General features: G+C 44.8%; 6 protein-coding genes across 6 annotated transcripts in view; 4 read left to right on the forward strand and 2 right to left on the reverse strand.

The window, feature by feature from the left end:
• Window positions 1-3,248, forward strand: part of SERLADRAFT_451768 (glycoside hydrolase family 55 protein) — a gene marked incomplete at both ends in the record, with an annotated part of 3,667 nt that extends 419 nt beyond the window's left edge. Inside the window, 18 exons of the mRNA XM_007321477.1 lie at window positions 129-244; window positions 300-354; window positions 417-565; window positions 617-638; window positions 696-712; window positions 761-809; window positions 863-903; window positions 959-985; window positions 1,040-1,122; window positions 1,175-1,606; window positions 1,654-1,967; window positions 2,025-2,035; window positions 2,086-2,198; window positions 2,249-2,369; window positions 2,492-2,568; window positions 2,620-2,755; window positions 2,817-2,842; window positions 2,904-3,248. Coding sequence (XP_007321539.1) covers window positions 129-244; window positions 300-354; window positions 417-565; window positions 617-638; window positions 696-712; window positions 761-809; window positions 863-903; window positions 959-985; window positions 1,040-1,122; window positions 1,175-1,606; window positions 1,654-1,967; window positions 2,025-2,035; window positions 2,086-2,198; window positions 2,249-2,369; window positions 2,492-2,568; window positions 2,620-2,755; window positions 2,817-2,842; window positions 2,904-3,107 — 1,993 coding nt within the window. The remainder of the gene's footprint in view (window positions 1-128; window positions 245-299; window positions 355-416; window positions 566-616; window positions 639-695; window positions 713-760; window positions 810-862; window positions 904-958; window positions 986-1,039; window positions 1,123-1,174; window positions 1,607-1,653; window positions 1,968-2,024; window positions 2,036-2,085; window positions 2,199-2,248; window positions 2,370-2,491; window positions 2,569-2,619; window positions 2,756-2,816; window positions 2,843-2,903) is intronic.
• Window positions 3,249-7,583: 4,335 nt separating this feature from the next.
• On the reverse strand, window positions 7,584-7,901 carry SERLADRAFT_397091 (uncharacterized protein; the record flags this gene model as incomplete). The annotated part of the gene is made up of 2 exons (XM_007321478.1): window positions 7,584-7,734; window positions 7,786-7,901. 2 exons carry the CDS (start codon window positions 7,899-7,901, stop codon window positions 7,584-7,586), a joined length of 267 nt encoding a protein of 88 aa, XP_007321540.1.
• A 385-nt stretch (window positions 7,902-8,286) lies between these two features.
• Window positions 8,287-8,436, reverse strand: SERLADRAFT_397094 (uncharacterized protein; the record flags this gene model as incomplete). Its single annotated transcript, XM_007321479.1, has 1 exon — window positions 8,287-8,436. The coding sequence occupies one exon, from the start codon at window positions 8,434-8,436 to the stop codon at window positions 8,287-8,289; it is 150 nt and encodes a 49-aa protein (XP_007321541.1).
• A 1,557-nt stretch (window positions 8,437-9,993) lies between these two features.
• Window positions 9,994-10,389, forward strand: SERLADRAFT_397095 (uncharacterized protein; the record flags this gene model as incomplete). The annotated part of the gene is made up of 1 exon (XM_007321480.1): window positions 9,994-10,389. The coding sequence occupies one exon, from the start codon at window positions 10,041-10,043 to the stop codon at window positions 10,260-10,262; it is 222 nt and encodes a 73-aa protein (XP_007321542.1).
• Window positions 10,390-17,089: 6,700 nt separating this feature from the next.
• Window positions 17,090-19,218, forward strand: SERLADRAFT_474599 (uncharacterized protein; the record flags this gene model as incomplete). Its single annotated transcript, XM_007321481.1, has 7 exons — window positions 17,090-17,377; window positions 17,557-17,756; window positions 17,881-17,964; window positions 18,029-18,377; window positions 18,432-18,625; window positions 18,686-18,872; window positions 18,933-19,218. 7 exons carry the CDS (start codon window positions 17,338-17,340, stop codon window positions 19,064-19,066), a joined length of 1,188 nt encoding a protein of 395 aa, XP_007321543.1.
• A 176-nt stretch (window positions 19,219-19,394) lies between these two features.
• SERLADRAFT_440992 (uncharacterized protein) lies at window positions 19,395-21,657 on the forward strand (the record flags this gene model as incomplete). The annotated part of the gene is made up of 3 exons (XM_007321482.1): window positions 19,395-19,652; window positions 19,721-21,463; window positions 21,517-21,657. 3 exons carry the CDS (start codon window positions 19,395-19,397, stop codon window positions 21,655-21,657), a joined length of 2,142 nt encoding a protein of 713 aa, XP_007321544.1.
• Window positions 21,658-21,664: the final 7 nt, after the last annotated feature.

Genomic DNA, 21,664 nt, shown 5'->3' on the forward strand with positions numbered 1-21,664 from the left:
AGTGTCGGTCTCTCACTTGCTGACCCCGCCGTATAGCACACTCCGCGCTAGTCTACTTCCCAGCAGGGTAAATATAGTCATTTTAGTATATTCGAATTGGATATCCACCTTGTCTGATACTTCTGTAGAACTTATGTAGTGTCGTCGCCTATTATCGCCTATTACTACACAGCGATCATCGGAGACGCCAGGAATCCCCCAACCGTAATCGCCAGTTCGAACTTCAGTGGTATTGCCGTTTTTGGTACGTATACTTCCAACCTCTTAAGAAAAGTTAAAAGTTGCTAATGTACTCATAGACGCGGACCCATACGACGCTGACGGTGCCAACTGGTATGTAAACCAGGACAACTTGTGAGTACATATATGGGCTTTCAGTTACTTATGTCGCTCTAACGGTTTCGTGGATGATCTAGCTATCGCTCCATACGGAACTTCGTGATCGACCTCACTGAAATGCCTGCATCTGCTACGGCCACTGGTATCCACTGGCAGGTTTCGCAATCGACATCACTTGTCAACATCGTAGTTGATATGTCGACTGCAGCGGGGAATAACCACAGGGGTAAATACGATTAGTTCTATTAAAGTAGATACTGATCAGTTTGTGGTGAAGGTCTTTTCATGGAAGATGGAAGGTGAGCGTACTCTGAACTCTGATGGCGTCTGCATATGACTGAAGGCCATGTCAAAAGTGGTGGGTTTATGGGAGGTACGTTGTGGCTTAGGAATGACAGGGGTAAACTAACATAGTCACCAGATCTCGTATTTAATGGGGGCGCCTACGGTATATGGGTTGGAAATCAGCAGTAGGTAGCACTGATCATATTTTCTCTTCAGCTTTCTGAATCTCAAATTTCAGGTTCACAGTACGCAATCTCACCGTGAACAATGCAAATGCTGGTATGTGGGATTACGCTCCCAACAAATAACCCACGGTCTCTAACATATCGCACAGCGGCCATTTACGGATTGTGGAATTGGGGTATATATTCTGGACCGTGAGATAGTTCCACAGGAGTACTTACTCTTTTTGTAGGATGGACTTACCAAGGCGTTACGATCAATAACTGTACAATTGGTTTCGAGCTGTTAACCGGCGGTCTCTCGAATGCTGACCAGGTTTGTCTTTGCGTTGCATCCAGTTTTCGTTGATTAATTTCCACTTCCAAAGACCGTTGGAGCAGAAGCCATCATTGATGCCGTTGTTACAGACACCCCGATATTTGTCCAGTCATCAGAAGCTAGCAACGGCACCCTGGCCGGGTCCCTTGTACTCAATAATATCCAACTCAACAATGTTCCCACCGCCGTCGGAGTCGCTAATGGTGATGTCGTCCTGGCTGGAGGTACTATGACGATTGCATCATGGGGCCAAGGCGACGTTTACTCTGGAACAGACCCCAATGGGAACTTCGAGCAAGGTAACATTTATGCTGCATATAAGGACCCAAGCTTGCTCGACAGTGCCGGAAGGATATTCGGGAAAGCCCATCCACAATACTTCGATTATGCTGTTGACCAATTCATAACCGTCAAATCCCAAGGTGCTGTTGGTGATGGGGTAACTGACGATACGGATGCCATTAACGCGGTGCTCAGCAAGGTTTGTCATATGATTTTTGTTCGCCTGCCTTGCTGACTTCCTCTTAGTACGCTGGTTGTTACATCATCTTCTTTGATGCCGGTGTGTACAAAGTGACGTCAACCATCAACGTCCCAGCGGGCAGTCAAATCGTTGGAGAGGCATGGACTGTTATCATGGGCAGTGGCTCTAATTTCGCAGACCAAACCAACCCCCAAGTTGTCGTCCAAGTCGGCGCTGAGGGTTCTGAAGGCGTCGCTGAAATCACAGATTTCGTCTTTACGACTCAAGGCCCTACACCAGGAGCCATAGTTATTGAATGGAACATCCATGAGCCGTCCGGTGAGCAGGGTGCATGTGGAATGTGGGATAGTCACATCAGGTGCGTACGAAACCACGTTACTGAAAGAGTGTGTAGATTCTAACTAAATGTATTTAGACTTGGTGGAGGTACGCTTGTTCGTAAGCTCGTCGGATTCATATGTGCTAACGTTCACCAGCTGTGGGAACAAATCTGGAGACTGCTCAATGCCCTTCAGGCTCAGATAACACCCAGTGTTTTGCCTCATTCCTTGCCATACATTTGACTTCCGGGTCTACAGCTTATCTCGAAGTATGGACTTCCTTCCTCATTGTAGCTAGCAACTCAATCTTGTTTCATAGGGAACTTGGGTTTGGCTAGCTGATCATGATCTCGATGGAGATGGCACTTCCCAATTGACCATTTTCAGCGGACGGGGAATTCTTTCCGAATCCGCAGGGCCTGTTTGGATGATCGGTACATGTGAGTCTCAACGTAGTATGATTTTCCTGAAAATGCTTTTCTTACTAGACTTTGTTTCGCAGCTTGTAAGTCTGATTCTAGAACGGCCAGAAAGTCATTGTCTTAGGCTTACATCGTCACAGCTGAACATCACGCTCTATACCAGTACAACTTAGCAGGTGCTAGCAACCATTACATGGGATTGATTCAAACTGAGACAGTGAGTGGTTTATTTCAATATCCAAAAGGCAGGATATGAAGGGTTATCCAGCCGTATTATCAACCGGATCCTGCACCCCCCACCCCTTTCAGCATCAACAGTGCCTATAATGATCCCACGTTTGACAACGGTATGAATATGGCTTGGGCTGTCTGGGTTGAATCGTCTCAGAACGTCATAATATTTGGTATGTGTTTGTTCTATTGAGTAGTCAAACTCAGTTCACTCAAGCGCTCGAATTTGATTAGGAGCTGGGCATTACAGCTTCTTCCAGGTGAGACATGATTCACTCGATAATTTATTCGTATACATGCTCATGTCCCTTAATCGTCCAGAATTACAGTCAAACTTGCTTAACTAACAATACTTGCAACCCACAAATCGTCAACACTGACTCGACCTCTTCAGTTGCCATCTACAGCTTGTCGACTGTTGGTTCTACATACCAGTTGAGTGTCAACCAGGATGGCATAATCAATTGGGCCGACAACGTTGATGGCTTTGCATCGACCGTGACTGTTTGGAGTCCGACGTCATGAACTAGAGATCATCACGATGACCATAATTTGAACACATTTAAGATGTAGCTTTCATGGCACTGCGTCGGTAAATATAGATTACTGTCAGCTGATGGTACTCAAGCATGTATTTATAAAATATATCAAAGCAGCTTTGCATGAGCACACTGTGAACACTACCTGAAGTATTCGTGAAAAATATCAAGTCCAGTAGAAATTAGCAAGTTATATTTTAGGTTTTCTACAAGTCAGGGCTTATCCATAAGAGTCAAAAGTACTAATGTGTTGTTGATCCATCCCTCCCATTGAATGGCTTCTTGTTTTTCCATATGGGTAGCAACCGGATGTAGAAATTATAAAGCAAACATTTGGAGTGTTGCCCAAAGTTTTTACCTTATAAATCCAGCCACTTCTGGCTATTTCATGCTTTTCAAATGGTATTCACTTTTGTTTGGTATATAAGAAGCACTGTGCATGCATTTTGCAGCAGTTGTTTGCCAAATAATCCTTCTTACATGCCTGTTCCTGCACTCTGAGGGTCTTGAACACTGGATATATAATTGCAGATGCACCAGGAAGGACACAATCGAGCCATAGCCACCGGATAAATTGCCTGATGCTGTAGTATCACAGTAGTACCACATAGGCACTGATGAGCTGGCAATAGTGAATATTTCTAGTGAATGAAAAGAAAGACTAATGGTATAATTAGTATTGTGTTGTTTTTACTTGAGGCAGCTCTAGCATAGGCAAACAGTTACATAATCCTGTGTTAGAATTCAGCTACACAGCATGTTGCCACCTCAGTTCTCAAGTATTCAGACTGAGGTGAGCAACATGTTTGTTCTTCTACTACATACAATTTTACTTACAGTCTATTAGTCTTCTGTTCATCAGAATTATATATGGTGTATCTGTAACAACCAAGAGTTTGTTACTCCGGCGCACAACTCAGACAAGCTATAGAGAGGATGATGAGGGAGTGGTTACCCTTTAAGCTTCAACAAGTTAGTTGTGAGGATACAACAGGAGGACTCGCTGAGGAGTCTCCTTGATCTATTGAGGTATATATACTAATACAGAGTGTTTGTACTTATGTACTGTACAGTTGATCAAAGCAGTGGCTGATGATGTCAGAGGGCGCAGCCCGTGTGACCAGCTCCACTGCGTGAGAGACTTGTAGCTAAAATAAGAATGAAGGCAGTGTAGTGCGAGAAGGTGGAGTTTGAACAAAATGGAAAGTGCCGCATGGCACAGTGTGTGAAAACTACAGTATAAAGTTCAAGAGGAGAATGAAAAATAAAAGTCCCAAAATTGTGTATCGTAACAGTATCTCTAGGTATGGTAATACTAATCCTACCTCAGTCTTGTAAATAGAGACTGAGGTTAAAATAGTAATGAATGGATTGCTAAGTATGAGTTGAAGAAATTCCAAAATCCAAAGTCCAAATTAGAAAGGAGTTTTGCATACATCAAGAAGAATGTGTTGTTGATGATGAGAAATGCTGTTAGAAAACCACACACAAAAAACAATCTAACAAACAATCCTCCCAGATTCCACAGAACTTGTTTATGGGCTTTGCCTCCTAGAACAGTGGAGTGGTCTGGTTGTTCATAGGGTGGTACATATAATGATCCTTCAAAGTAAAATCCAGAAATGTATGAGTGTGGGTTTTGAGGGGGAGGGATAGTTGGAAGATAGAAGATAGGGGCTTTGGGATGAGTATAGACAAGAACTACCTTGCTAATTGTAGCACAAGGTAGGTTTGAGAATGACACGGTGATGAGGTTCCAAGTAATATCAGGCTCCTGACACACAGACTGTAGTGCTCAGAAGGACTCTAATTGAAAGGGATAACAATGACTTCAAAAGTGATGAGTGACAATGACAGCAGTTAACAGTAGTAGCAGTGGGAAGTATTGTGACCACACTGGATCACAAATAGCAGTGAACAGTAGACTTGAGATTAAAGAAGAATTCTGGATTGGATTTTATTCATTTTACAAGGTAGAATACAGGGGTTTATATAGTAAAAGAAAGGAAGGCTATGCACAGCATAGCTATGCAAAAAGAATGAGAAAGCATATGAAGGAAGGAATATATGCTGACAAATCCTGCATAGGTAGTACAGAATAAGATTGTCAAAATAAGGAAAAGAAAGGGATAGAACAACAAATGTTATGTAAGTAATGTAACAGGTTTGTACAGCCATAAAATAAATTCCAATAGCAGAAAGAATGCAAGAAAATCATGATCTCATGGGAAGATGCAGTCAAAAAAAGCGAGGCAAGGGTAATATCAATATCAACGCAGTTCCTTTGTTGTCAGTCAGGCATTCTAAAAAATGTGTCCATAAAAATGATTCAAAAATCAAGAATAATTGCACTGCAAATAAATGTTCTGCCAAAAAAAAAAAACTGGAGCAACCAGTCCACCACCCAGTCCAAATCCAACAGTTCCATGGCTTTACCAATGGTCTGGTTGCAGTGGACCACCTGAGGCGGAGGGGCAAGGAAGACAAGTAGGAGTGAAGGGGTGACAAAAAAGTGGATTAAGATAGAGATCCAGAAACGGCCATCTGGTGAGAATAGAAAAGACAGTAAAGGGCCCATGGTGGGGCTAAGTAGGGTAAGGAAAAACAATGAAAGCAAGGGTGCAAAGTGTAGCCAGTGGCGACACAAAAATCTGCTGAAATGCTAAAACACAGAAAGTACCAAATGGAAAGTGAGTGCAACTTGATTGCCTAATACAGGTGGGTGCTGATTAGCCACAAGTTTAAAAAAAACAACTGTGCCTGTGTGGTGTGAAGGCAAGTCTTTTGAATATTTGCTTCATTATTGACACCTGCCTATGCTACCAATCAACTTTGGTGCATGACAGCATGTAAAGTGGAATAGAGTTTGATGGTTGTAGTTCATAGTCATACTCTTATTTACCTCAACAGGCACTATAGCAACTGACACTCAGAGCTTTGGCTACAGAGCACTATGTGTGAGGAATCAATTTTTCTCATTGCATTCCCATCATGTCATGGTTATCCGACTCATTCCCTGTCACTCCTCTCACCCTTGGACTAGAGATTACAGCTGGTATCTTACTACTCTTATTTTTTTTCTTCTTATTTTCCATTCACACTCATATTTTATTATACTTACAACAAAGGAGAACCATTGTAGACCCACGAGAAGATATCCAGATGACATAGCGATAATCTAATGCTATGTTCGGGAATACTTCGGAGGAATATAGATAAGCAAGGTAGGCTATGAATCAGCGCCTTCTCATGGGCTTACTGATACAGCCAATCGTACACCTCTTACCAATACTCTTTCTCACACAATTAGTAAATACAATAGATCGGACCACTTTCTCTTTCTTTTCTTATTGGTTAGTTTGCTAGTCTGACCATTGCTGTTCACTATATAAGGAGTACATACTCAATGTATTATTTCCTTAGTTCAATATTAGTTTGGATTTGCGCTTATACCAATACTCTTCAACCTCAGTATGTGAGGAATCGATTTTTCTTATCGCATTCCCGTCATGTCGTGGTTAGCAGACTCAATCCCCGTCACTCCTCTTGCCCTTGGACTAGAGATTACAGCAGGTGTCTTATTACTTTTATCATTTTTCTTCTTATTCTCTCTTCACACTCACGTTCTATCATACCTACAACGAGGTAGACTCGTTGTCGACCCTCGAGAAGATATCCAGATGACATAGTCACGATCCAGTGCTATGTCTGGGGATACTTCGGAGGAATATTGATAAGCGAAGAAGGTTGTGAGTCAGCGCCTTCTCATGGGCTTACTGATACAGCCAATCGTACATCCCTTACCAATACACTTTCTCGTACGATTAGTAAAGACGATAGATCGGACCACTTTCTTCTTTCTTTTCTTATTGGTTAGCTAGCTGGTCAGACCACTTTCTCAGTACTTCCCTTTCTCGGTCTGACCATCGTCGTTCACTATATAGAGAAGTACATACTTGATGTATTGTTCTCCAGTTCAATATTAGTTTGGATTTGCGCTCTTACCGATACTCTTCATTCTCATACTCTGATTCACCGCCTTCAAGGAAGGACTTGACCAGACATTGGGCTTTGTTATATAGCTTCGTATTTGTTGCCTGACAAAATATTGAACTCACCTACCTCGAATCCTTTTCCAGAGCCCCTCTTTGGAAAACCGTTTCCCTACACCCTGAAAAAGACTGTCGTTGCCACTGCACCGGTCTAAACCTTCATCATCACCTTCTCCACCTCTCTACCATCCCTATCCCTCTCCTCACTATCGTCATCAACCTCTCACTATCCACCCTATTACACCTATTGTCGTTCAGTCTTCTCAAACTGGACGCCTTCTCTACCATCACCGCTCTCGTCCAATTCTTTGCGTTCTTTGCCATCATCAGATATCTACAAACCGGACTCGTCAGCGACGTCGTATACCTCCATCGTGTCTACCTCCCAACAGCTCTCAGAAGAGTGGGTATCAGAAGCGGACCGCAGACACCAGAGAGATTTCCTCGCAACTCTCAACAAACAGCTCCCGGTCCTCCCCGTCCCTACCGAAGCCCGTACTCCAGACGAGGAAGGAACGATCGAACAGATCACTGAGTTGTATCAAGACTCCTCTGCTTCGTCTTCACCAATTGATCCGATCGAGGATATCATCCTCGACATAAACGACGCACTCGCTCTCACCCAATCCATTTTTTACCATTCCGCCATCTGTAGGAGAAATTCTCGCAGTCTCGAGGAGATACTCCAACATCTCCGACAGAGCACGGAGAGAACTTTTAATCTTCATATCCCTGCGGCACGAACAAATTCCGTTGATAGACTACTTCGAAAGCCTAGTACGCCCGAGTTACGAGAACACTCAGAGGGTTAAACTTTTGAAAGGAATAGCCAACGTACAAGAACGAAACCTGCAACTTATTTCGCAGAGCCACATCCCAGATCTTCTCGATCTTTATCGAATCCGCCCTCTCATTTTTCCAGACATACCCAGCCGCCTCCTCCCTTACGATTTCGAACACACCTTGCTTTGTGGCATTGTGTTAAGGAAGAGGCCTAACGAGGAACCTACCTACGATATCCCGTCCTCATTTTTTACATCTGACTACTACGACACCTACTCCGCCTCTCCTGTCAGTTACCAACCCATCCAGTACTTCTGCATCGGCAATCATCTAGACCACCTTTCTATTGTCCAATATCTGACACGACTTCGCCGAACTCTCTACCTCCCTGAAGTCCACGATCTTGACGCATTCGGGCCGCGGTTTGGTCTTCAACACAGCACTTCCATTATCATTGTCACGCCCTCTACTAAAGATCATATTCGACGAGTTGTTGCTGCGTTAGCACGATTTGATCAGCTCATCGCAACTGCTCAGAGGAAATCCCGTGACGGAGAAGACTACACGACCGAAATCGACAACATTCGACACGTTTCAGAATACGTCGACGAATATTACTGGATCCTGGAAATCCTCACTCCATTCGTTGTTAACCAACAATCTGATCACCCCGAACGTTTCATTGTTACAGTACTCCAAAGCGATTTCTGGGCCGTTATCAACCATAGCTCACGAACTCGTATCTATTCGCAATACTCTTACACCTACCAAGGTCGGAGAGGAGAAGCACCGCTCATCCCGTCGGTTGAACAACTTTTTGCACCTTGCGCAGAAAGGATAGAACGAGAAACAGGAAGTTCATTAACAGATATACTTGGAGGAGAATCTAGCAGCGAAACCGAGTCGGAAAGTGAAGAGTCTACTCAAAGCGTAGAATACTGGAGACCCCGAGAAGCAGAAGGAGGAGACTTCCCTAGTAATTTTACGTTTGACCCAGACTTTGAGTAAATAAAAAGGACCAGTTATCTAGAAAGACTTGTTATCTAAACCCGTTATCTAACCCGTTGAAAATCTGGAGCCCTATCGAGAACCCCGTCCTCTGGTCACTCCCGACACACCTCCCCCACAATCTCTAGGAGCTGCGGCTGAAGCTCTAGAACCAGACGATCTGTATCAATCAGCAGGACCAGAAAACTTTCCTCCCCCACCTCCAACTCCAGAACCCGAAAACCAACCTGACGATTGGTTCGATCAGGAATCTTTGGACCTTGAACCTGATCTAGCAGCAGCAATGGCCGACGAAACAAATCAAGGAAGTAAAGCTGTCCTTGCCACTCCTCCATTCGAATTCATCGGTAAAAAGGAAACATACGTTGACTGGAAGAACGCTTTAGCAAACTACTTTTTCGCCTATCCCAGAAGTTTCCAAACCAACTCCTCCAAAATCCTCTTTGCACTATCCCGGATCTCGTCCGATAAAGCCAATGACGCCTGTCATACATGGAAGGCGAATTTCAACAACAAAACTGCAGTGCTAGGAGACCTATTTGCACCGCGGAATTGGGGAACTATCTCAGAATTCATCAAGGAGTTAGATAACGAATTCTTGGACCCCCATCTCAAGTTGAAAGCAGAGATTGCCCTTCACGATTACGAACAGCGAGAGATGACGGTAGACGCATATTTTGGAGGACTCGAATCCAAACTCATGGAAGCGGGATTACCACCAGACGCAGATGAAAGTTATCCGTTCATTCACAGTATCCTTCGCCGCAACCTCTCTCAATTCCTTCGTGATCGTATCTCGCAACAGGAAAACCTACCCACCACGTACTTAGAGTGGAAGACAGCAGCAAGGAAATGGGAACAGCGAAATGAAGAGCTTAATCTGGAAAGGAAGAGAGATAAACCACCTCAACAGAGGCTGCCAATTCAGTACCAACGATATCAACCACGCTATCAGCAGAACCAACACTATCCTCCGCCACAGCATCGACAGACAGTACCGCGAACAGAGACGCGAAGACCACAGTATATCCAACAGCGACCGTATTATACTCCGTCTCATAGACCACCGCCCCAGAATGCAGTCCATCCAAACACAGCAGGAACGTTTGGAGGATCAGGTGTACCTATGGAGATTGGGAGTTCCAACACACAGAGACAACATCGGCCCAACCCGAATGTTACTTGTTACAACTGTGGCGAACGAGGCCACATTGCTAGAAATTGCCCACATGGAAAGATGGCAATACGATATATGGAAACGGAGGAAACCAAAGACACTCCCACTACATCGTCATTAAAAGAAATTGAAGCACCCCCGAAGGATTTTCAGAAAGGTCAGGAGTAAGCACGGACTCTCTGACCCGAAACATTGTATTTAACCCTCGTACATTACCAACGACTGCAATGAAACGAGTTGATCAACATCTACGTGCTGTAACCGAAACCTACGCGAAGCCACATTCACCGGAATGGTTGGCCAGACGAATCAAAGACCAGAAGCCAGAAAGAGCAAGAGCTCTGTTACGAAACTGGGCCCATAAAGATCACTACGAGCATATCACCCTGCAGGCGATACAGATGCTAAAGAACCACGACGAAGAGAACATTATAGAACGCATCCATGCTTACACCTCGTCGCACAACCCTACGACAAAACGAAGCCTCCACGTCATTTCTCAAGTCACTACCATAGACGACAGACAGACATTCACCGTCCCAACCCTTATCGACTCTGGTTGCACTAACTCGGTTATCAATCGAAGCCTGGTTGACAAGTATACCCTCAATACTACGCCTCTGCCCGTCCCTCTTGACGCTGCAGGAGCCGATGGTCGATCCCAGAAAGTAACACACTATATCACTCTTCACATCAATGTGAAAGGGAAAGAACATTTGATAGATGTCATCGTAGCATCTCTACTTTCACCACGCATACTGCTTGGATACGACTGGTTGATACTGACAAATCCAACAATTGATTGGCGGACCAACAAGATTACCTTCCCTGCTGATGATCCGGAGTATCATCCTGAAGAAGGGGATAAAGTTCTAGCCGTCGATCTTGAAACACAAATTATGGAGATAACACAGCTAGAATTGAACGCATTTGCCACTAAAAGTCAACAAATCGCCGAATCCTCCGAAAAGGCAAAGTCAAAGCTTACTTTCCGAGATGTCGTTCCTCCAATCTACCATGAATTCGAACCCGTCTTCACCAAAGAATCATTTGACAAACTTCCCCCGAAACGTCCTTGGGACCATGCAATTGAGTTAATACCCGAGGCTAATGGTCTTGACTGCAAAACGTACCCTCTTAGCCGAGACGAACAACACCATCTAGACGAATTCCTTAACGAAAATCTAACAAGTGGACGGATTCGAGTATCCAAATCACCTTACGCATCGCCATTTTTCTTTATCAAAAAGAAAGATGGCTCACTACGCCCTGTCCAAGATTATCGCAAGCTGAATGAGCTTACCATAAAGAATCGCTACACCCTCCCCCTCATATCCGAACTCATTGATAAACTCAAAGGTGCCAATTACTTCACGAAACTAGACGTACGATGGGGATACAACAACGTCCGAATCCAAGAAGGAGACGAACACAAGGCCGCTTTCAGGACCAATCGCGGCCTGTTCGAACCCCTCGTCATGTTTTTCGGACTTACCAACTCGCCAGCAACCTTCCAGACCATGATGGACCACCTCCTAAGAGAAATGATCACGGAAGGAAAAGTTATTGTATATTTAGACGATATTATGATCTTCACGGAAACACTCGAAGAACATCGTCAAATAGTCACCAAAGTCCTCCGTATCCTGCAACAAAATCAGTTGTATCTTAAACCAGAGAAGTGCGAATTCGAGAAACAGGAAGTCGAGTACTTAGGCATGATCATCTCCAAAGACACTATCCGTATGGATCCGTTAAAAGTCGCAGCGGTCGCTGACTGGCCCGCACCAAAGAACAAAAGGGAACTCCAATCATTCTTAGGGTTCTCCAATTTCTATCGACGATTTGTTAAAGACTACGGACGAATTGCGAAACCACTCACTGTGCTCACCGGAAAAGTTGACTGGACCTGGAAAGACGAACAAGAGACGTCCTTTGAAACGTTGAAGAAAATGCTCACTACTGCCCCCACCCTTGCTATACCAAATGACGACGACCCATTCAAACTAGAAACCGACGCCTCTGACTTCGCTGTAGGAGCCGTCCTATCCCAGAAACAAAACGACAAATTCAGACCCATAGCGTTCCTCTCGAAAGCCCTTACCCCTGCAGAACGGAACTATGAAATTTACGACAAAGAGATGCTCGCAGTCATGACGGCGTTAGATGAATGGCGACATCACCTTGTAGGATCGAAACACCCCTTCACCATCTTCACAGATCACCAAAACCTCCTCTACTTCCGTCAACCACAGAAATACAATCGACGCCAAGCTCGATGGTCATCCCAGCTTGCAGATTATAATTTTAAGATGGAACACGTCAAAGGAAATCAGAATACGAAGGCCGACCTGTTAAGCAGACGGATCGATCATCCTAAAGGCACAAACGATAACGAAGATCAGATACTTCTCCCCGACGTACATTTCGAATTACTTGACACCAACGAAGGATACCTACCAGATATACGTCAAAGCTTCCAGAAACAAGACGACGTAGTAAGGAAGAACTTGAAAGAGAAGCCGGACACCTGGAAGATGAAGGATAGGATCGTCTGGATCAAGAGAGAGTCCGCGACGAGTTCCTACCCGATCCCTTTAGCTGACCGAGTATACGTTCCCCGAAATCACGAACTAAGGGCGCGAATATTGAAAGATCATCACGACGAAGCCCTGGCTGGACACCCAGGAGAAAGAACAATGTTTGAACGAGTGAACCGAGAGCTCTGGTGGCCCAGTCTTCGTACTGATATCAGACGGTATGTACGAGGGTGCGAGAGCTGTCAACGCACCAAGGCACATCGGACAAAGCCTAACGCCCCTCTACACCCGAACCCGATACCAGATCGGCCTTGGCAGATTATCACCACCGATCTCATAGGCGCATTACCGGAATCCAAGGGCTACACCGCCGTTCAGGTCTTTGTTGACCGATTTAGTAAAATGGCCCATTTTGTCCCCACCTTCGTCACTCTCGACTCGGCTGGTTATGCACGACAACTCCGAGATAATGTAATACGACTCCACGGAATTCCTGAAAAGATCGTCTCCGATCGAGGTCCTCAATTCATGTCTCGATTCACAAAAGACTTCTACGACCTAATGGGGATAACACCAGGCCTCTCTACAGGCTATCACCCTCAAACAGACGGACAATCCGAACGGATCAACCAGGATCTAGAGCACTACCTCCGCGTTTTTATAAATCATCGACAAGATGACTGGGCAGACTGGCTCTCCATTGCTGAGTTTACATACAACAACCACCTCCATACCGCAACGAATCAAACACCCTTCTTTTTGAACTATGGGTTACACCCAAGAACGAATATCACCACCACGTTATCCCCTCGTTCCGCTTCTGCAGCAGAATTTAGCGAACAAATGAAAAAACTCCACGATATCACGAAATCCTCCCTTCTTGTAGCAAACGAGAATCTGAAGAAGTATTACGACCGTAAGAAATCCCCCTCCCGGGAGTACCAAGCTGGCGACAAAGTCTGGTTAGAAGGGCATAACATCACAACGGATAGACCAATGAAGAAATTAGACGATAAACGCTTCGGACCTTTCAAAGTCACCCAAAAGGTCGGACCCTCCGCCTATCAACTCGATATCCCTAAAAGTTGGAAGTCCATTCATCCCGTGTTCAACGAAGCCATCCTCTCCCCATACCACGCTCCCGAATTCATCAATCAACCAATTTCCTCGCGACCACCACCCGAAATCGTGGAAGGAATAGACGAATACGAAGTAGAGAGTATAATCGCTTCCAGACCGACCAAACTGAAAGGTAGTAAACTCGACTACCTCATTCACTGGCATGGTTATCCAGTCTCCGAACGAACTTGGGAACCCGACACCAATCTTACGCATGTCGCTGATTTACTCGCCGCCTTCCATAAAACAAATCCAGCCGCCCCTCGGATTATTACCGCTTCTCTCCACTTCCGTCCTTACGAAAACTACACCGCCACTTCCAAACCTCCCATGCTCTTTGATTGGATTAGTAACAAGTTCCAAAGTGCCGCATCCGGACTCATGAGGACACGAGTCTTATAAAAGGGGAGCTAATGTGAGGAATCGATTTTTCTTATCGCATTCCCGTCATGTCGTGGTTAGCAGACTCAATCCCCGTCACTCCTCTTGCCCTTGGACTAGAGATTACAGCAGGTGTCTTATTACTTTTATCATTTTTCTTCTTATTCTCTCTTCACACTCACGTTCTATCATACCTACAACGAGGTAGACTCGTTGTCGACCCTCGAGAAGATATCCAGATGACATAGTCACGATCCAGTGCTATGTCTGGGGATACTTCGGAGGAATATTGATAAGCGAAGAAGGTTGTGAGTCAGCGCCTTCTCATGGGCTTACTGATACAGCCAATCATACATCCCTTACCAATACACTTTCTCGTACGATTAGTAAAGACGATAGATCGGACCACTTTCTTCTTTCTTTTCTTATTGGTTAGCTAGCTGGTCAGACCACTTTCTCAGTACTTCCCTTTCTCGGTCTGACCATCGTCGTTCACTATATAGAGAAGTACATACTTGATGTATTGTTCTCCAGTTCAATATTAGTTTGGATTTGCGCTCTTACCGATACTCTTCATTCTCATACTCTGATTCACCGCCTTCAAGGAAGGACTTGACCAGACATTGGGCTTTGTTATATAGCTTCGTATTTGTTGCCTGACACAGTACTCTGATTCACCGCCCTCTTCAGGGACTTGACCAGATATCCGTTGTTGTTATATAGCTTCATATTCATTGCCTGACAAGGTGGTGGTGGAGAGGAGGTAGCAGTGGTGGCGATGGTGGAGAGATGGTGGTGGTGGTGTCTGCATTTATTGGCTTGAACCTGTTAATAGACAACAGAGGAACTTGCCGAGGGGTCTCCAATTTATCGGTGGGTATATATACTACTATAAGTTGTTTGTACATGTATATTATACAGTTAATAATATACAAAGTATACTGTATATGAGAAGAAGGGGCAACAAACACAATACAAACTTTATGCAGTATGAAAGTTATAAAATTAAGTTTCAATGGTAAAATTGTCACTAATAATCTCTTAATCTGTGAATCAATTAAGCCATATAGCTACTTTACACACATGTGAATACCCAGACTTAATTTCACCCTCAAGTGCCATGGAAGTGCCTTGAGCACTGTAACAGGCACAGTCCTTAAGGGTATGGTTTATCTAATACTGGCTAAAGAGATATACACTTGTAAGTTGGCACCATCTTCAAAAACTTTTTCAAAAGCACACAAAGATCTTGAAATGATGTTCTCCCTTCCCCCCAAATACCCCAAAGATCCATTTAACACAATTTTTGGGTCGTGCTTGGCAGAATTGAATGATTCATGCTTATTCTTGGGCTTGTCAGCCACATAGCTCTATTTGGCAAGATAAGAGTATTCCCCACCATATGAGATTAACAGCTTCCCACACAATGCAAAGCCAGCATCAGCAAGATAGGATTTCCCTTTACAAATGCAAATATGGTGCCAACATAAATGACAGCATCTGTTGTGGAAACTTCTGAGGCAATCAGGACATAAAAAAAGTGTAATTCAAGTGAGCAGCAAGCTTTAGGAAGGCAGTTTTTCAACATATAATACTTGGAGGGGGGCTGCATGGAATATGTGTCCCGTTGATTGCTTTAATAGTATTAGAGAAGTATGGGTAGTGTTACGATACACAATTTTCGGACCTTTAACTTTCATTCTCCTATCTAACTTTCTTCTATAGTTTTCACACACGGTGCCAGGCGGCACTTTCCTTTTGTTCAAACTCCACCTTCTTGCGCTGTGCTGCCTTCCTTTTATTTTTAGATACAAGTATCTCACGCAGTGGAGCTGGTCACACAGGCTGCGCCCTCTGACATCATCAGCCACTGCTTTCATCAACTATATAGTACATAAGTACAAACACCCTGTAGTAGTATATAAACCTCAATAGATCCAGGAGACTCCTCAGTGAGTCCTCCTGTTGTTTACCCATAACTTACTCGGTCCTACCTAAGGGGTAACCACTCCCCCTCATTGCTCTTTTGCTTGTCTGAGTTGTGCGCCAGAGTAACTAACTCTTGGTTGTTACAGGTAGAATCTAGGATTAATCTGAATTCTGGGCAGTATAGCATCTTGTTTTATCTAGCAAAACGCAAAAGGCTACATGAAGAGTTAATGTGAGTTAGGTGAAACTACATAGAATAGAAGATATCTCACCTCAAAGTTGGATGGAAAACTCTAAGGTGTCTTATTTATAAAAAGGAGCTATATATCAGCTAATGGAAGCAAAACAAAAATTGTCATCTGATGGTGCATGGGCCATCCCATTCACTAGGCCTGCCTAGTTTGGTCACTACTCCAATATCTCCACTTCGTAGACACTTGCACCTGTATTTTCAACACCTTGTACACTAGATAGACTCAAAGCTGTGGTGGCTGCATGTCTAGAACAATTTCACCCAATTTAACTTGTATAAAAGCTTGCAAAAAGTACCATGCAAAACTGCCACAAGCAGCTTTGAGAAGTTTTTTTGACTAGCTAATTTTGGGCTTCCTCCAGTGCAGATCAAGAAAATATTAAACTCAACCTCTTTGCTCTATTTTTGAGAAAATGTAACAAAAATGTAGATGGTTATGCCAGAGGAGGAATGAATGTTGACCAAGTTTTCACCTGAATATTTATATATTCATTTAGCTATATGAATCTAATATATGTTTGCTAGTAAATTGTGACAGAATCAAACTCGTTTAATTACTGACAGGCTCAGGAATATCAAAAGTTTGGAGTACTAGTAAGCGAGCTCCCCTTTAAATTCTTTTGCGGAGAGCTACATTTAACCTTGGGTATGATGCTAGTATCGATGTGGTAATCTTCCGCACTATTTGCGCTTGTTTGGCGGTTAATCAGAGGTCACAGGATCTGGTCATCCTTCTCCTCGACCGCGACCAGTCTGTCTCGCAGTCTTTTTTCCTCCTCCTCACCCTTTCTCGCACTGTCCGCTATCCTTGTCGTATTCTGATCAGCTGTTATCTTTCTTCTCAAATTGCATCTCTACTTCAGTCGGCTTGTGGGTAGCCCGGAACTACTGAGCTAGCGTTTTTATCCTCCTGCCGACTCCCTATTCAACCGTGAAGGAGCTGTGTTATTCTTGGAAATTTGCTGTATTTTGAGATGTCAACTCACGTACCAATAAATGGCGTCAAGATATCTCGTGCGTTCTTTTTTCTCTGTTTCTTTAGGATATTGCCTGCTATTATTCTTCCCATTGTATCAAGCATATTCATCATGGGATGACTTTTGTGTTGCTTATTTTATGATTATCTTGTCCCATAATTGGTTTCGAGCTTACATCGGTAACATCCCTTCCTAATAATCATCGTTATCGAACAGCCATCGACGATCCCCACAAAGTCGTCAAGGTTATTGCCTCCGATGGAAAGACCGCGGACACGAGGGAAATATCATACAGCAACTGTAAAGTCATTGGAAATGGCTCGTTTGGTGTTGTCTTTCAGGCAAAGTTAGTGGGTGCACCAAACGATGGTGAAGATATCGCTATCAAGAAGGTCCTGCAGGACAAGAGATTTAAGGTATGTTCCAATATTAAGGACCACTCTCTTCTGTAGCCACGCGATGGCTATGCTTTCGATTTGAAGGGGTGTTGCTGATTGATGATTTCTGATTCAAACGGTGACCCAAATTTTGATTGGATAGAATCGTGAACTACAGATCATGAGGCTGGTCTCCCATCCCAATGTCGTCGACTTGAAAGCATTCTTCTACTCCAATGGTGACAAGGCATGTCTTCAATATTTCGAGATATTTTAGTCTCCTTATGTTGCATTCGCTCATCTACTCATAGAAAGATGAGGTATATCTCAACCTCATGCTCGAATACGTTCCCGAGACTGTTTATCGCGCCAGCCGCCACTATGCCAAGTTGAAGCAACCGATGCCAATGTTGCAAATTAAACTGTATATGTACCAACTCCTGCGCTCTCTCGCGTACATACACTCGGTTGGCATTTGTCACCGGGACATTAAACCCCAGAACTTGCTGCTGAACCCTGCGACAGGAGTTTTGAAGTTATGTGATTTTGGCTCTGCAAAGATATTGATAGCTGGGGAACCGAACGTTAGCTACATTTGCTCAAGATACTACAGGGCTCCAGAGCTTATATTTGGAGCTACCAACTACACGACTAACATCGGTAAGCGATTGGGCATAACGTGGAATTTGGAGGCTAATGCGCATTGTGTATAAGATATATGGTCCACCGGTTGCGTCATGGCAGAGTTGATGTTGGGACAACCCCTATTCCCTGGGGAGAGTGGTATCGACCAACTTGTGGAAATCATCAAAGTTCTTGGTACCCCTTCAAGGGAGCAGATCAAGACCATGAATCCGAACTACATGGAACACAAATTCCCACAAATTAAGCCTCATCCCTTCTCGAAGGTATGGTATAGTCGGCACATTGTATCCCGACTTTCTACTTAACTAGGTTTGGGACATCAGGTTTTCCGACCACGTACTGCACCAGAAGCGATAGATTTGGTCGCTAAGCTGCTAGAGTACACCCCAGGGGCTAGGTTGAGTGCTGTGGAGGCAATGGTCCACCCATTCTTCGATGAACTTCGGGTGGAAGGAGCCAGGATGCCGAATGGGAAAGAGTTCCCTCTTCTTTTCGATTTCACTAGAGAAGGTGAGTGGTATCACGCATTGCAGAAAGTCACTCACTGACCACGGGGATTTTTCATTGCAGAGCTCTCTGTTCGGCCAGATTTGATCCGAAAGCTTGTACCGACCCAGTGCGAGGCCGAGCTACGCTCCCGATCTGTTGACTTGGACAACTTTGTACCGATACCATTGGAACAGCTGAAAATCACGCTGGATTGACGGAGCGATGAGCTATCTTCCTAATGTACTGCTTTTGTTCGGTATATTCTGCCTTTTCCCCTTCTTTGAATTGATTGTGCTCTACACACTGTATACAAGATGTCTATAGCTTTTACATTGATTATATATGCATCTGAGGCTGGCCGACAGAATGTATGTGGGGTGTGACCGAATTGTGACCGAAAGAGTCACGGGTGACCGTTGCATTTGTTGCGCCATGTCGCGTGAGATATACGTGACTGGTGCATCTAAGTGAGAAAGAGTCGCAATATCGGCAGAGACATATATACTGCCCCGCATCCATCCCAGTCTCCTTTTACCCTCTATCATGTCCTCTTACGTTTGCGATACTCTACCTGCTGCACGGCTTGCTTCAGCTAATTCAGAACCTGACTGTCCTCGCTCGCCGTCTCCACCAGTTGCGTTCCGGGTATCCAACGCTCAGGACGAGTCTAAAATGATTGCAGCTTCGCAGCAAGATGTCAGTGAAAAATCTCTAGCTGCCCCACCTCAGCCTCCACCAAGGAAGCTTTGTATTCGCCATCAACGCATGGCTGACGAAGGAACTAATCTGAAGCTTCAGCAAGTGAGTACCTTACCCGATCCAATTCACCTTATTCGGATACATGTCCTGTAGACTGATCTGTCCTCCAGTCATTAGATGCCCTATCCGTCCAAGAGAGAGAAGCCGTTAACTCCATATGGTCAAACTTCTCCTCGTCGTCTCATCCTCGCAGGGAGCTCATACTCCAAGGTCTTCTCACAATGTGCTGCTTTTCTCAACTATCTCTCCTCACCGAACAACTTACCCAGCTTATCCGCATCGACCCTTTTGTCGTTCTGCCTCGCGAGGTTTCCCTCAAAGTGTTGAGAAACCTTGACGCTACATCCTTGTGTCGTGCCGCACAGGTCAACACACATTGGAGAAGTTTGGCAGATGATGATATATTGTGGCGTGGTATATGCGAACAACATATTGGACAAAAATGTACCAAGTGCGGCTGGGGCCTGCCCATCTTGGAGAGACGGCGGGCTGTTCGTATTCATTCATCTCCATCATGCATCCCTCGCCCTATCTCTCCTTCATCTAATAAGAGGCAGATGAGCGATAGTCCATGTTCCATCGACCGCGTCCCCAAGCGCAAGAGATATGATCACGACTCACGCTTGCATATTTCTCTTCCTCATACTAGCGATCTTCAACTACGCTCGTCGGTATCAGCATCATTTCCGGAATCATTAGCTATCCCTATGGCACATACGGCGTCAAATTCCCTACTCCTGCCCGATCCTTCACACCATGTGGAAACAATCACTCGACCCTGGAAGGATGTCTATAGTGAGCGGCTCACTATTGAACGCAACTGGCGTCGTGGACGATGCACTGTGCGAACTCTGAACGGCCACACAGATGGCGTCATGTGCCTTCAATTCAACGAGACCCTCTCTCACCCATCTTTTCCCGTCCTTATCACGGGCTCATATGATCGAACCATTCGCGTGTGGAACATGGAAAGTGGGGTTGAGATACGCTGTCTACGAGGTCACACTCGTGCAGTGAGGGCTCTACAGTTTGACGAGGCCAAACTCATCACCGGTAGTATGGACCACACTATTCGTGTTTGGAATTGGCGTAGAGGAGAGTGTATCCGCACTTTGGAAGGGCACTCGGAAGGTGTTGTGTCCTTGCACTTCGACTCGAATGTACTTGCAAGCGGTAGCGTCGATGCTACCATTAAAGTTTGGAACTTCAGGACAGGGGAAGCCTTCACTTTGCGCGGACATCGTGATTGGGTAAACTCAGTTCGGTTGTGGGACTCTGGGAGCACACAGCATGACCCATTGTCCTCTCCCATGGAGCTAACAAACGCAAGCCAAGCCCCTCATATCGACCCAGGAAAGATGCTGTTCTCAGCCTCGGATGACGGCACTATCAGACTTTGGGACCTTTCATTAAGGACATGTGTACGGCAGTTCACTGGTCACGTCGGTCAGGTCCAAAGTATGAGACTTCTGTTCGCGGACGAGGGCTGTGATGGGGACGCGCGTAACTCACAAGATCCCAACTCAATGTTAACGCATCCACGTGGTGAAACCAAAGACATCACCTATTCTCCCTCTCAATTTAATACATCTGATGTGCCGTCGCAGTGTGAGGAACCTTTATACTATGGAAATGACGAGCTGCAAGATATCGTTAACTCTACCGAGGGTCTTTTACTCGGGAAACGTTCAGTGCCTGTGCTAATATCTGGAAGCTTGGACAATACCATCAAACTGTGGGATATAGAAACTGGGAAGGCTACAAGGACACTCTTCGGACATATAGAAGGTGTGTGGGCGATAGCGGGAGACAACTTGCGATTGGTGAGCGGAAGCCATGATCGTACAATCAAGGTCAGACCAGATTCAATGTACTTGTAACGCGTAGCTGATATTTTCTCGTAAAGGTGTGGAACCGTGAAGAAGGCCGATGTACTGCCACCTTAGTAGGCCATCGCGGTGCAGTCACTTGCCTTGGTCTTGGTGAGGATAAAATAGTGTCAGGAAGTGATGACGGAGATATTAGAATATGGAGTTTCAGTGGTTGATATATTC

The sequence above is a fragment of the Serpula lacrymans genome, assembly GCF_000218685.1.
Source record: "Serpula lacrymans var. lacrymans S7.9 unplaced genomic scaffold SERLAscaffold_11, whole genome shotgun sequence".
NCBI classification, from domain to species: Eukaryota; Fungi; Basidiomycota; class Agaricomycetes; order Boletales; family Serpulaceae; genus Serpula; species Serpula lacrymans.